This window comes from Colobus angolensis, unplaced genomic scaffold, assembly GCF_000951035.1.
Source record: "Colobus angolensis palliatus isolate OR3802 unplaced genomic scaffold, Cang.pa_1.0 Scaffold14, whole genome shotgun sequence".
NCBI classification, from domain to species: domain Eukaryota; kingdom Metazoa; phylum Chordata; class Mammalia; order Primates; family Cercopithecidae; genus Colobus; species Colobus angolensis.
Genome location: NW_012114488.1, coordinates 1943906 through 1958965, shown reverse-complemented (window position 1 = coordinate 1958965; position 15060 = coordinate 1943906). Strand labels below are relative to the sequence as shown.

The following is a 15060-nucleotide window of genomic DNA, read 5'->3' as shown; positions in this document are numbered from 1 at the left end:
GCGGTCACAGAGCCGGAGGACCCGCCCCGTGGCCGGGGGATGCTGCCCATCCCGGTGGCGGCTGCCAAGGAGACGGTGAGTGCGCGGGCGCGCGTCACACCTGCGCGGGGGCTGTGACCTTCGTGCCTGGTGCGCAGGACCCTGGAGGATGTGGGACGGTGCGGGCGCTGTGGCCGCGGGTGGGGAACTTCCCGTGAGTGAGGCTGACACCTAGGCCGGACAGCCTGGGATCCGGTCACCCACGTGTTGGGAAGACGGGTGATGCTGTCACTGATGCATCAGGACCTTAAAGGTGGCTGCAGCTACTAAGTATCATTACAGACCCAAAACCAACACCCCTCCCCTCTTACAAAAAAAGATTCAGAAATGAAGGCCATGACAGGCAAAAAGTGGACCGCTGCAGTTGTGGGGAAAAGGAACCCCTAGATTGCGCAAGGCGACAGCAAATGACCCAGGAGGTCTGTTGCATTAGGATGAGTTTCGAAGCAGTGGTCTGAGATCTCAAAAGCCAGTGCATTAACATATGGGAATTTATTAGTCCCAAGAAAGGAAATGCTAAACCTGCATGCTAACCTCCTTATATCCAAGGAATGATGATGTTACCAGGTTGAAAAGGAAAAAAAAATTGTTCAAAAAGAGACATGTATTTCTCCCTTTTTCCCTCCCCGACTAAAGCCAGAATGCCATTATTAGGATAGGATAGCAAATGTAGGAGGCTGTAAATGACGCTAACTCCTTCAGTAGAAAGTCACATGAAAATGTGCAACTGTCATTATGTAGTTAATAATATAAGGTAAAGGTGTGTGAAAGGCAACAGTGAGTAAAGGAGCGTGATTTTTTTTGTCACATCAGTATATTTAATAGTCATGTAAATGATTAGGAAAATTATCTAGGGACATTTTCCTTTCAAGACTCGAAGAGTGTGAAAGGCGTAGATGAAAATAATTTAGGTTTGAAACAGGGAGCTATGCTGTTTTTAACTTTAATGCAATTTATATAGCCTTTGCTCTTAATACACAGTGGTGATCTGATGTAAGTTCGTCAGTTCCTTTGGTGGAGGTTGTCAGTACAATTAGGTTACAGAATCTCCTTTATGGACCATCAGCAGATCACAAGCACATAACATAAAGTCCTTTTATACATGAATATTCAAAATACTAGGAAATACCCTCAAACCTCCACCCCCACCCCCTTCACACATACACATACTCTTTTGTGGCTTGGCAAGGAGCATAGCGTTATTCGTGATGACAGAACTTTTAATTAACCATAGTTGAGCTGGGAATAGATCAGCAAGGTAGGGAATTCAAGTAGTAGTTTCTTTTCTTTCTTAAAATTAATTTTACTTTTACAGTTGAGAGATGGTATCGCACAGGTTTTAAAAAGACCGTGTTCAGAAAACTAGAACTTTGACTCCACCACTTGCTACTTGTGTCATTATGGAGAAATTACTTGACCTGTCAATGCCTGTTTCCTCACCTGTGAAATGAGGCTAATAGTCTCCTAGGGTGTTATGAGAGTTAAATGAGTTAACACAGTATATTTAAAACAATGGTACTACTAAAGAACGTTCAATACATTTATTTTTTGCGTGGGCGCGGTGGCTCATGCCTGTAATCCCAGCACTTTGGGAGGTCGAGGCAGGTGGATCACCTGAGGTCAGGAGTTCGAGACAAGCCTGGCCAACATGGCGAAACCTCACCTCTACTAAAAATACAAAAATCAGCCGGGCACGTGATGGTGGGCACTTGTAATCTCAGCTACTGGCGAGGCTGAGACAGGAGAATCCCTTGAACCTGGGAGGCAGAGGTTGCAGTGAGTCAAAATCACACCTCTGCTCTCCAGCCTGGATTAGGAATAGGATTAGGAACAGAATCAACAGATGGAGAGCGAAACTCCATCTCTCTCTCTCTCTCAATTTCTCTCTCTCTCTCTTTCTCTCTCTCTCTATATATATTTTATTTATTTATTGTCTACTTTTGTGCATTTATGTTATTATTGCTTAGTGTTTATGAAAATTTCTGTTTGTTGTTTTAGAAGTCAAATAATGCTAAAGTCCTGTGTCTTACCCTTCCCTAGCCTCTAGTCCTGCATTCTGATTGTCGTGTCTTTTGTATTTCCCTCTCCAAAAACTTTTATGATCTCTTTATCTCTGGTACTTGAAATTTTCTCAGTAATGAGCTTCGGTGTGGGGATTTTTTCATTGATTGTGCTAGGTTCTTAAGAGGCCTTTCAATATGGAAATCCATGTCTAAAAAATTCTGTGTAATTTTCTTGTATTATTTCTTTAATGATTTTTCTCTTCTCCCTCTTTCTATTCTCTTTTTCTGGAACTGCTGTTTGTTTGAAGTTAAATTTCCTGACAGATCCTAATCTAATTCTAATCATTCTTATGTTTCAGTTTTAAAAAATCTTTTCGTCTGTTTGTTTTTGTAGGAGATATCCTGGACTTTATCTTACAACCTTCCTACTGAATTTTTTTTATTTCTGCTGTTCTACTTTTTTAATTCAAAGAACGATTTTGTGTTCTCTGATGTTCATGAGTTATAGCATTCTATTTTGCTTCATGGCTGCTATATTTTCTCTTTTTGCTGTAGGGATATAAATTATGTCTTTGTTTTGCCTTCTAAGGATATAAATTGTAACTTTGTTTTGCCTTCTAAGGATATAAATTATAACTTTGGCCTTCTCTGTGCATTGCTTTGTTTCTTCCAGGTTCCTTTTTATTTCTGTTTGATTCTGTAAGCTCTTGCTTTCATTTTGGAGGTTTTCCTCACATATTTGTGGTTGGTACCTGTCTGTTACTTGAGAACCTCTCAGAAAGTCTCTGTGCATAACATGTCCTTTCGTTTGGTGATCTGGGCTTTTTATTAATGTAGCGTCTAAATGTCACTATTTTATAGCTCTTTTTCTCTGATGCTGTTGAACTTCTACAAAAAATAGGAGAGACGGGAGGTGCAGTAGTCTTCTGGAAGCAGACACGTGCACATATATGTAAGAGTATGTATGTTAGTGAGTATCTAATGATATACTTAGGTATTGTTACCTCATCCTCTGCTTTTAGCCCTACTACTTACTCTTGACTCCATAGCTCCATAGTTCCCAAGGCGTTGTCCATTTTGGGATTCTGTATAGCAAATATTGATACCTTACTTCCATTTGGTCTTCTCTGCAGAACTCAGGTAGTGCCTCTGTTCTCTTAAGTCAGTTATGACTCCTCCATCTCTTCAATTTTGTAAAAATTTTATAAATTCTCTTGAGTGTTTTAGTTTCCCCTCCTTTTCTGTATCTTAGCTCTTTTGCACTTTTACCTTTTCATACTCCTTTACTGTGAATTTAATGTGGTGAGGGGAAGAAGATGTTGAAAGAGAATCGTGGGGTCAATCTGCCATTTTTCAGAAATATTATTTTAGTGGCATGTACCTGTAGTCCCAGCTACTCAGTGGGGCTGAGATAGGAGGATCACGTGAGCCCAGGAATTCAAGGCTGCTGTGGGCTATTATTGCACCATACCATTTCAGCCTAGGGGACAGGGCATGACTTGTCTCAAAAAAGAAAAAGAAATTTTATTTTAAACCTATGCTGCCACTTCATTTATTATTATTATTATTATTATTGTTATTATTTTGAGACACAGCATCACCCCATCGCCCAAGCTGCAGTGCAGTGGCGTGATCTCGGTCACTGGAACTTCTGCCTCCGAGGTTCAAGCGATTCTTCCACTTTAGCCTCCCGAGTAGCTAGGATTACAGGCGCCTGCCACCGTGACCAGCTAAGTTTTTTGTATTTTTAGTAGAGACAGGGTTTCACTATGTTAGCCAAGCTGGTCTGAAACTCCTGACCTCAAGTTCCGCCTGCCTGAGCTTCCCAAAGTGCTGGGAATACAATCGTGAGCCACTACACCCAGCCCATTTATTTTTGGTTTTCCTGAAGTGTTAGAAATGATTCATTTTGATGTTTAAAACTATAGCTAAGAACTTCTGATGTATTAAAATCTCTTTTAAGTATAATATGCTGCTGAGCATAAGCCTGGCATGTAAATTAACCTGTATGTGTTGTAAGAATAATTTAACTGATGGAAGTGACCAGCAGTAATTTACAGAAATATGGTTCTCTTATATGATAGCCTTGAAGATTTTTATGTCAAAGACATTGGCTCTGAACTCGGAAGGCCTTCCCTGACTCCATAGATTTGTTGAAATCTCTCTCTCTACTTTCAGATAATGACTTTTTTGTAATTATTTAGTCATTGTTTGTCTTCTTTACTCGTCTTAGCCCCTTAAGGAGAGGTGCTGTGTTCATCTTTGTCACCTTTATATCTTCATTGCCTGGTAAGCGTCATAGCCTGATAGGCACAATCTCTATTTGTTGAATAAATAAGCTCATGCTAAATATTTGTATGGAACATACACTGAGAATTGAGTTTGATATTTTCTTCAGCTAAAGCAGTTATTTTTAGCATTTGAATTGGGATGACTTCAGTAAAGGTCAAAATTCCAGGCTTTGGGAGATCAGGTCACGTGGCACTGTATTTATTTTAATTGTGCAAGTTTGGGTTGCCAAATTTTTTAGTGAACTGTGGCTTTGACCGTTATATATATTATAAAGAGATGATTCTGATTAGAACCTCAGAGTTTTAGCCTTAAAGCTCTATTTTTATTAGTAGGAAAAATTTTTGTTCTGGAACTGCCTTGTTTTTCAGGCCCAGAATAAAAAAATGATAGATTGCTTAACATACTTCAGTGTTTTACTTAATTGTGCAGAAGACATGATCTTATTTTATGATTTGTTTGCCTTAAGAAGCTTCAAGCAACATATTTGAGTATTACTCTGGAGTGGAAAACTAGTTAGACAAATTTTGTATCTCTTTCATATCTATAATAATCGCAAATAGTCATACATTATTATGTTTCTTTATATCTTTTCCAGCCTCTTTTCTCAAGGCAGCATATCTTGAGATGTGAGGATATGCTTGCTTTTACCCAGAATATTGAAGAATTTGCCAGATGCATATAGGCATACGTTTTGTTGTGCTTCATTTTCTTGTGCTTCACAGATACTACATTTTTTACAAGTTCAAGGTTTGGGGCAACACTGAATTGAGCAAATCTGTTGGCACCATTTTTCCAACATTATATGCTTACTTAATGTTTCTGTGTCACATTTTGATATTTCTTTTAATATTTCAAACTTTTTCATTACTATTGTATATTATGGTAATCTGTGATCAGTTATGTTTGACCTTGCTGTTGTAATTGTACCATGCACCATGAACCACACCCATATGCGACAGCAAAGAATAAATGTTATGTGTGGTTTAGTCCATGGATCAGCTGTTCCCTAGTCTCTTTCCCTCTCCTCAGGCCTCCTTGTTCCCTGAGTCACAAAAATACTGAAATTGGGTCAGTTACTAACCCTAGAATGGCCTCTAAGTGTTCAGGTGGAAGAAAGAGGTGTACATCTCTCACTTTAAATCAAAAGCTACAAAGGATTAAGTTTAATGAGGAAGGCATGTTGAAATACCACATAAGCCAAAAGATAGGCCTCTTGTGCAAACAGTTAGCCAAGTTGTGAATGCAGCAGAAAAGTTTTTGATGGAAGTTGAAAGTGCTCTTTGTGAACACACAGATTATGAGAAGACAAAACAGCCTTACTGCTGAGATGGAGCAAGTTTTAGTGGTCTGTATAGAAGACCAAACTACAACATTCCCTTAAGACAGAGCTTAATCCAGAGTAAGGCCTTAACTATCATCAATTCTTTTAAAGTTGAGAAAAGTAAGGAAGCTGTAGCAGAAAAGTTGGAAGTTAGCAGAGATTGGTTCATGAGGTTTAAGGAAAGAAGCCGTCTCCATAACATAAAAGTGCAAGGTGAAGTGGGAAATGATGTACAAGGTGCAGCAGGTGATCTAGAAGATCTAGTTAGGATAATTGATGAAGGTGGTTACACTGAACAACAGATTTTCAGTAGAGATGAAATAGCCTTTTATTGGAAGAAGATACCATCTAGGACTTTGATAGTTACAGAGAAGTCAATGTCTGACTTCAAAACTTCAAAGGATAGGCCGGCCCTTTTGTTAGGGGCTAATGCGGCTGGTGATTTGAAGTTGAAGGCAGTGCTCATTTACTATTCTGAAAACACTAGGGCCCTTAAGAGCGATGCTAAATCTACTCTGCTTGTGTTATGTAAGGGGAACAGCAAAGCCTAGATGACAACACATCTGTTTGTAGCATGGTTTACTGAATATTTTAAACTCACTATTGAGACCTACTGGTTAGAAAAAAACATTCGTTTCAAAATATTACTGCTCATTGACAATGTACCGAGTCACCCAAGAGGTCTGATGGAGATTTACAAGGGGATGAATGTTTTTATGCCTGCTAACACAGCATCCATTCTGTAGTCCATGGATCAAGGAGTGATTTTGACTTTCACATCTTATTATTTAAGAAATACATTTTATAAGGCTATGGCTGCCATAGATAGTGATTCCTCTGATGGATCTGGGCAAAGTGAATTGAAAACTTTCTGGAAAGGATATACCATTCTAGATGCCATTAAGAACATTTGTGATTCATGGGAAGAGGTAAAAATGTCAACATTAGCAGGAGTTTGGAAAAGTTAATTCCAGCTTTCATGGATGACCTCAAGGTATTCAAGATTTCAGTGATGGAAGTAGCTGCAGAGGTGGTGAAATAGCAAGAAAACTGCAATTAGAAATGGAGCCTAAAGATAAGACTGAATTGCTGCAATTTCATGTTAAAACTTTAATAGACGAGGACTTGCCTCTGTGAATGAGCAAAGAAAATGGTTTCTTGAGATGTGGTCTAATCCTGGTGAAGATGCTGTGAAAATTGTTGAAATGACAACAAAGATTTGGAATATTCCATGAACTTTATTATAGAGCAGTAGCAAGGTGATATATCAGTTTGGCTCTGTGTCTCACCCAAATCTTACCTTGAAGTGTGATAACCCCCACATGTCATGGGAGGGACCCAGTGGGAGGTAATTGAACCATGGGGGCTGGTTTTTCCCATGCTGTTGTTGTGATAGTGAGTAAGTCTCACAAGATCTGATGTTTTATAAAGGGGAGTTCCCCTGCATGTACTGTCTTGCCTGCCACCATGTAAGACATGACTTTGTTCCTCATTCACCTTTTGCCATGATTGTGAGGCCTCCCCAGCCATGTGGAACTGTGAGTCAATTAAACATCTTTCCTTTATAAATTACCCATTCTCGGATATGTTTTTGTTACAGGTGTGAGAACAGACTAATAGAATAAATGGGTACTGGTAGAGTGGAATACCCGAAAATGTGGAAGTGACTTTGGAACTGGGTAATAGGCAGAGGTTGGAACAGTTTGGAGAGCTTAGAAGAAAACACGAAAATATGGGAAAGTTTGGAACTTCCTAGAGACTTGTTGAATGGCTTTGACCAAAATCCTGGATAGTGATGTGGACAGTAAAGTCCAGGCTGAGGTGATCTCTAATGGAGATGAGGAACTTGTTGGGAACTGGAGCAAAGGTGACTCTTGCTATGTTTTAGCAAAGAGGCTAGTGGCATTTGGTCCCTGCCTTAGAGATCTGTGGAATTTTGAGCTTCAGAAAGATAATTTAGGGTATCTGTTGAAAGAAATTTCTAAGCAGCAAATTGTTCAGGATGTGACTTGGGTGCTGTTAAAGGCATTCAGTTTTATGTATTCACAAATACATGGTTTAGAATTGGAACTTATGTTTAAAAGGGAAGCAGAGCATAAAAGTTCAGAAAATTTGCAACCCAATGACGTGATAGAAAAGAAAAACCCATTTTCTCTGGAGAAATTCAAGCCAACTGCAGAAATTTGCATGAGTAAGGAACCAAATGTTAATCGCCAAGACAATGGAAAGAATGTCTCTAGGCAAGGTCAGAGATCTTCACAGCATCCCCACCCATCACAGGCCTGGAAGCCTAGGAGGAAAAAATGGTTCTATGGGCTGGGACTAGGACCTTGCTGCTTTGTATGTTCCTGAAACTTGGTACCCGGTGTCCCAGCCATGGCTAAAATGGGCCAATGTGTATTTCAGGCCATTGCTTCAGAAGGTGCAAACCCCAAGCCTTGGAGGCTACCACGCGGTATTGGGCCTTCGGGTGCATAGAAGTAAGAATTGAGGTTTGGGAACCTCTGCCTGGACTTCAGAGGATGTATGGAAACGCCTGGATGTCCAGGTGGAAGTCTGCTGCAAGGACAGAGCCTTCATGGAGAACCTCTGCTAGGGTAGTGCAGAGGTGAAATGTGGGGTCAGAGCCCACACACGGATTTCCCACTGGGGCACTGCCTAGTGGAGCTGTGACAAGAGGGCCACCATCCTCCAGACCCCAGAATGGTAAACCCACTGATAGCTTGCACCATGCACCTGGAAAAGCCACAGACACTCACGACCAGCCCATGAAAGCATCCGGGAGTGGGGCTGTACCCTGCAAAGCCACAGGGGCAGATCTGCCCAAGGCTGTGGGAGCCTACCTCTTGGATCAGCGTGACCTGGATGTGAGACATGGAGTCAAAGGAGATCATTTTGGAGCTTTAAGATTTGACTGCCCCGTTGGATTTTGGACTGGCATGGGCCTGTAGCCCCTTGTTTTGTCCAGTTTCTCCCATTTGGAATGGGTGTATTTACCCAATGTCTGTAGCCCCATTGTATCTAGGAAGTAACGAACTTGCTTTTGATTTTATAGGCTCGTAGGCAGAAAGGACTTGCCTTGTCTCAGATGAGATTTTGGGCTGTGGAGTTTTGAGTTAATGCTAAAATGAGTTAAGACTTTGGGGGACTGTTGGAAGGCATGATCAGTTTTGAAATGTGATTTGAGAGGTCCCAGAGGTGGAATAATGTGGTTTGGCTCTGTGTCCCACCCACATCTCACCTAGAATTGTAATAATCCCCACGTGTCATGGGAGGGACCTGGTGGGAGATAATTGAATCATGGGGGCAGGTTTTTCCCATGCTGTTGTCATGATGGTGAATAAGTCTCACAAGATCTGCTGGTTTTATAAAGGAGAGTTCCTCTGCACATGCTCTCTTGACTGCTGCCATGTTAGATGTGACTTTGCTCCTCATTCGCCTTCTGACATGGCTGTGAGACCTCTCCAGCCATGTGCATCTGTTAGTCAATTAAACCACTTTCCTTTATAAATTACTCACCCTCGGGTATATGTTTATTAGCAGCATGAGAACATACTAATACACAAAGTTTGAGAGGATGAACTCCAGTTTTGGAGAAGTTCTACACCTGCTACAGAGAAATCTTTTTTTTGCGAAAGGAAGAGTGTGTCGATGTGGCAGACTTCATTGTTGTCTTCTTTGTAATCCCAGTACTTTGGGAGGCTGAGGCAGGCAGATCATAAGGTCAGGAGATCGAGACCATCCTGGCTAACACAGTGAAACCCTGTCTCTACTAAAAATACAAAAAATTAGCCAGGGGTGGTGGTGGGTGCCTGTAGTCCCAGCTACTCAGGAGACTGAGGCAGGAGAATGGCGTGAACATGGGAGGCAGAGCTTGCTTGCAGTCAGCCAAGATTACACCACTGCACTCCAGCCTGGGCGACAGAGTGAGACTCTGTCTCAAAATAAATAAATAAATAAATAAATAAATAAATAAATAAATAAATAAATAAAATGAAAATATAATTATAAATAAGAAATTGACACAGCCACCTCAAATTTCAGCAACCACCACTCTGATCAGTTAGTAGCCATCAACATCAAGGCAACACCCTTCAGTGTCAAAACATTTTGATTTGCTGAAGGCTTAGATAATCATTAGCACTTTTCTAGCAATAAAGTATTTTTAAATTAAGATATGTACTGTTGTAGACATAATGCTGTTGCACGCTTAATAGGCTAATTGTAGCATAAACATAACTTTTATTTGCCCTGGGAAACTAGAACATTTATGTGACTCACTTTACTGTATTTACTTTATTGTGGTGTTGTGGAACTGAACCTGCAGTATATCCAAAGTGTGCCTGTAAATGGAGAAAAGTCCCAGTTTTTTATAGTAAGGGAAGTTACATACACATGAAATTGAAGATAAGCTAATTCTATGTGGAATAGCATTGTTGTATGAGAAGCTAAATAGCTGATCCCCTCTCTTAGTTTCTTTAATCACCTTGTCACAAGTCCACGAGAGTCTGGATGCCTTATAATGGCCTGAGCATCTAATAGATTCATATATAATGATTTGAGTAGAGATTACTTTTCAGTTCTATTAAATATTTGGGTTTAATGTGACTTCTTAATTAATTCTCACATATAGTCCTATTTATAGGGTTGTACATACATAATTTGGGGCTGGACTATTTTATAAGTACTAAGTAATATGTAGCTGCCCTCTTACAGACTGAATATGTAATTTATCTCTAGTAATTTTTGAAAAATGAATGCTGTTTTCTACCCAAAGATTAAAGAAAACATTTGAGATCATTAAACAATGACATTAACCCTGTAAAATAATTTTATGTATTTATGGCACAGTGTAATATTTTGATATGTGTATATATTGTAGAGTGATTAAATCAAGCTAATTAAGGTATCCATCATCTTGCATTGTTACTTTTTTTTTTTTTTTTAGATGGAGTTTCACTGTTGTTGCCCAGGCTGGAGTGCAGTGGTGCTATCTCAGCTCACTGCAACCTCTGCTTCCCGTGTTCAAGTGATTCTCTTGCCTCAGCCTCCTGAGTAGCTGCGATTATAGGCATGCACCAGCACACCCAGCTAATTTTTGTATTTTTAGTAGAGACAGGTTTTTTCCATGTTGGTCAGGCTAGTCTCGAACTCCTGACCTCAGGTGATTCGCCCACCTCGGCTTCCCATACTGTTGGGATTACAGGCATGAGCCACTGTGCCTGGCCCCATTATCATATTTTTAACCTTAAACTTTTTCAGTTCTTTGAGGAAGATTTATTCATTACCCATGCTATAACAGATAAGTCTTGTATCTCAAAAGATTTTAATAAATCTTCATTTAATGACCGAATTAATTAAAAATCCAGAAATAAATTACAATTTTTCTAATTATTACAGTTCTTTCGAAATCTTGCTTTTACAAAATCATTTCATTCATGTAGATTTGCATTGGACTTTATGGAGATCAGAAGATCATCTAAATACCCTAGCAGAAGGGGAAAATAATAGATGTCTATTACCTTGTATTACCTTTGAGGATTAATGATTGGATACTGAGTCATAGTAGCTTTAGCAGTAATGGTGAATTTAGTAACTAATTACAGTTTCATGAAATAGCAAATGCAGAGATTGTACATTTTTATTTTCTTCCCCATAAACATATGAGAAAAAAAAATTCACTTTTTTTAGAGGCATCCTTAGACTTCAGTATTAGTGGCTTGTCAAATGCTTTAAGGTTTTTCTTATTTTTAGATAGTGGCATATGTAAAATTATATGTGGTAGTCCCACTGTATCTGCAGGTTAACTTTCCATGATTTCAGTTACCAGTGAGCAACCTCTGTCTGAAAATAATAAACGGAAAATTCTAGGGTTTTAGGGGTCAGGGAAATGGAAGAATCAAGAATGTTATCCAATAAGTTTTTGTCTTGGGCAACTGGGTGGATTTGCTGCAATTCACTGAGACTAGACCCTCAGTAGAAAAAACAGTTTGGGAATAATGGGCATGGATGATAAGTTTGTAACTTGTACAATAGATCAAGGTGTCTTTTGAACAGCTGAAGGTAAATTTCCATTTGGATGCATAGGTCAAAAGCTCAGGAGAGAAATCCTTACTATAGAAATAGATTTGGGAATCATCACATATTAAAAATCTAAGAGTGGATGACATTGTTCAGAATATGTAGAATGAGAAGAGAAAAACATCTAAGGAGAGAACTCTGGTGAGCATCCATGACTTAAAGTACTGGCAGAGAAAAGAAAGTCTGCAAAAGCTGAAAAGTTGGGTCCAGACAGGTTTAAAAAAAAAAAAAAAAGTCAGGGGGGCCATGGAAGTCGAAAAAAGATAGTATTGTACTTTCAGAAAGGAAGCAGTGAGTTATACTGAAAGCTACCCAGGGAGGTCAACTGAGATAGAAATAGAAAGTGTGCATTGGATTTAGCAACAAGGGAGTCATGGGTGATTTTGTGAAGACATTGGAGGTGAAAATCAGATTACAGTTGGATAAGCTGAGTAAACGTGAAGAAAAGGTAACGTGGACAAAGTGAGCTGTTGACAGCTATATCAATAATTTGGCTCTGAAGAAGAGGAGAGAGGATAGTAGCCTGAGGGACATGGAATTGTTTTTTTTTTTTTTTTTTTTTTTTTTGATGGAAGACTGTTGATTGTGTTTAAATGCTGATGGAAAAAAGAAGATTAAATTTAAAGGGAAGAGAGAATAATTGATTTGATAAGGACCCAGGTGGGAGTAGGAGATAAAAATTAAAGCACAAGGAAAGAGTTTAATCTTAGATAATAGGAGGGATGCTGTTTCCATTATGACAGGAGGATGGGATGCAAGGACACTGTATATATGCTTAGTGGTAAGTAGTTGAAGGTGTTCTTGCCTGACGGCTTCTGTATTCTCTGTGAAATAGGAGGTGATGTCATCTTCTCAGAGCAAGATACAGAAATATGCGGAGTAACTATGATAGACGTTTGGGGGAAGTGGAGGATTGACTTAGCCACTACAAAAAAACTAGAAAACCATGAAATCTTTACATTTGTTCATTTTTTGTAACTGCAAGCCTCAATATGAGCTTTTTAACAAAGTGGTTTTTAACTTGCTCGTGAAATGCAGTTTTTACATGGTCACAACTTTTACTCTTCTGATTTATAAGTTGTTGATGTTATCTCTTTTTTTGATTTGTGTAAACCTTAGTAATCTGATCTAATTAGTACTTTTTTTTAACTCATGATGCAATATTTAACTTACACAGCAAATGCACCAAACTTATAATACAATACAGATTTTGTTATTTTTATTTAAACTTGATAGACAAGTTTAACTGGATAATATTAGATCTCACTGCTCTCCTGTAATTGTTGTGCCAAACTCTGAGAATATAACTTTTTTATGTAAATACTCTTGTGATAAAGAAAAAATGTGTTTAAAAAATCAAACCATCTCAATTTATGGCATTATCTAGCATTAAAGAAAATGCCTAGTCATTTGTGTACTAAACAGAATTTTCTAGATTTATTATTTTCTTCCCTTTCCTCTTTAAGTAATTCCTTACCCCTTTATTCTCTGATGTATTGATATATTATGTAATCTAAGTAAAATATGGAACTTTAGTGCTGAATTGTTTAATTGGTTAGCATAGTGGTGCTACCATAGCGTAGTAGTGTTTTTGCTCATTAAAGAGTTATTTTTCTAAACTAGAAAAGTAGAATCTGTATTTTCTGCTTTTTTTTCCTATTTACTAATTAATTGTCTTTTAACCATTTTAATACTCAAACTCCATCTCTAGAATTTAGAGTACAGGAAGTGTATATAAAAGAATTTCGAAACAATCCTTTTTTCTTGTCTGATAAGGATGGTATCTATCCCATTGACACTGTAAGTATTGACTAGGTGAGATATTTGGTTTGTCCCTTTTCCTCAAAGGGATATAATAGATGGTTTAAACTGCTTGTAGCAATTCAAAGTGAATTTTTCTAACTGGCTTCACATCGGATCAGAAAGGTCCTTATGATTTAGGTACAGTTTAAGCTAGCTCCAACCTATTAAAATTAGTTATTTTAAAATAATATCATCTGAACCTCTTCCAACTGCTTTAAAATTATTCTTACTAATCTGACAATGAGAGGTTACTTGTAATTATCCATATATGTACATTGTCCCCAGGAGATTGAGAAAGGTTTTGAGACGTTACTACCATGAAGCTTAAAAATATAGTCATAAGGACAGTGATAGGCAGGTTTTGGACCAGGGCTTGTAGTGAATGGAGATCAGTGTGATTTAAACATTATTTCCTTTCTGGAGTCAATCTTTGTTGTCACATGACCTCCTCCAGACTGCTTTCTATCCAAATAAATGGGTCACATTAGGATTTTATGTTCTCATAGTAAAGAATGCACTTAGTAACCTTTTGGTCCAGTACTGTGAAGATGTGCTATCAAATATGTCTGTCTGGTTCTCTCTACCTGCCAGCTTTGTTGATCTTCATAAAGGTAAGGTAAGAGTTTTGACTGAAGTCTTTTATAATATGGACTTAACAAATCAAAGTCAAGACATCCTATTTGGAGAGAAAGATAAAATATATATTTCATACTTTGATTCAAGATTCTAAATTTTGTGAGTTATAAGAACAAATGTTGGGTTCTAATGTGCATTAAATAGTGAACTATGAAAAATAGCCCACATATATGTCACCAAATAATTAAAATCCTGAAGTTCTTCTGAATTATAGTAGTTGTAAATATTTCTAAAACCTTAGGCAAGAAGGCACACTTAAGGTTCTTGCCTTTTGCTAGCAAGTGATAGGAGAGCAACAATTTGTGCCTTTGTTCCTATACCCACACCTCTCACACAGCAGAATTTGGAACATGGTTAAAGCCGTAGATTGGGTTGAACATTGATGTTCAGTAGAGTGGTCAAAATGGGAAGGATATGAACCTGAAAGTTTATTATCTGAATGTCACATATATAAGAGCAGAAGTTACTCAGGTAGTAGGAGGGTGTTGTTTGATTACAAGCTAATACAGAAGTCATGAAAACGTATCTCATATATTTTGGGGATAGGTTTTACTCAGGAAGTGGTCTCTAGGATCTACAGAGAAAGTAGCATTCTTAGATGGTACTGTGTAATTCAAGTATCTTCTTCAGCAGTGTTTTCTTAATTTTAGGAGAGCAGAGTAGCTCCCTAGAATTTCCTAGGAATTTTAATTTTTTTTTTTTTTTTTTTGGAAAAGCAAAGCACTGGGAGACAGAGGGATCAGAGGAATGTAACCTAGAAAAATTGGTGAAAACATTGTGGTATATTGATTGACTGATTCACAGTACTACATCCTAGTCCAAAAGCAGTGTGGATCTTCATGTAGTTGTTTAGCTTGTGCTTGGGAAAATATAGATCTTCCTCCT

The 15060-nt window shown here is 38.4% G+C and overlaps 1 protein-coding gene across 1 annotated transcript in view; it reads left to right on the top strand.

The window, feature by feature from the left end:
* The window catches only part of MICU3 (mitochondrial calcium uptake family, member 3), a gene marked incomplete at its 5' end in the record, with an annotated part of 96474 nt that continues 81414 nt past the window's right edge, over window positions 1-15060 (top strand). The window contains one exon of the mRNA XM_011935082.1: window positions 1-75. Coding sequence (XP_011790472.1) covers window positions 1-75 — 75 coding nt within the window. The remainder of the gene's footprint in view (window positions 76-15060) is intronic.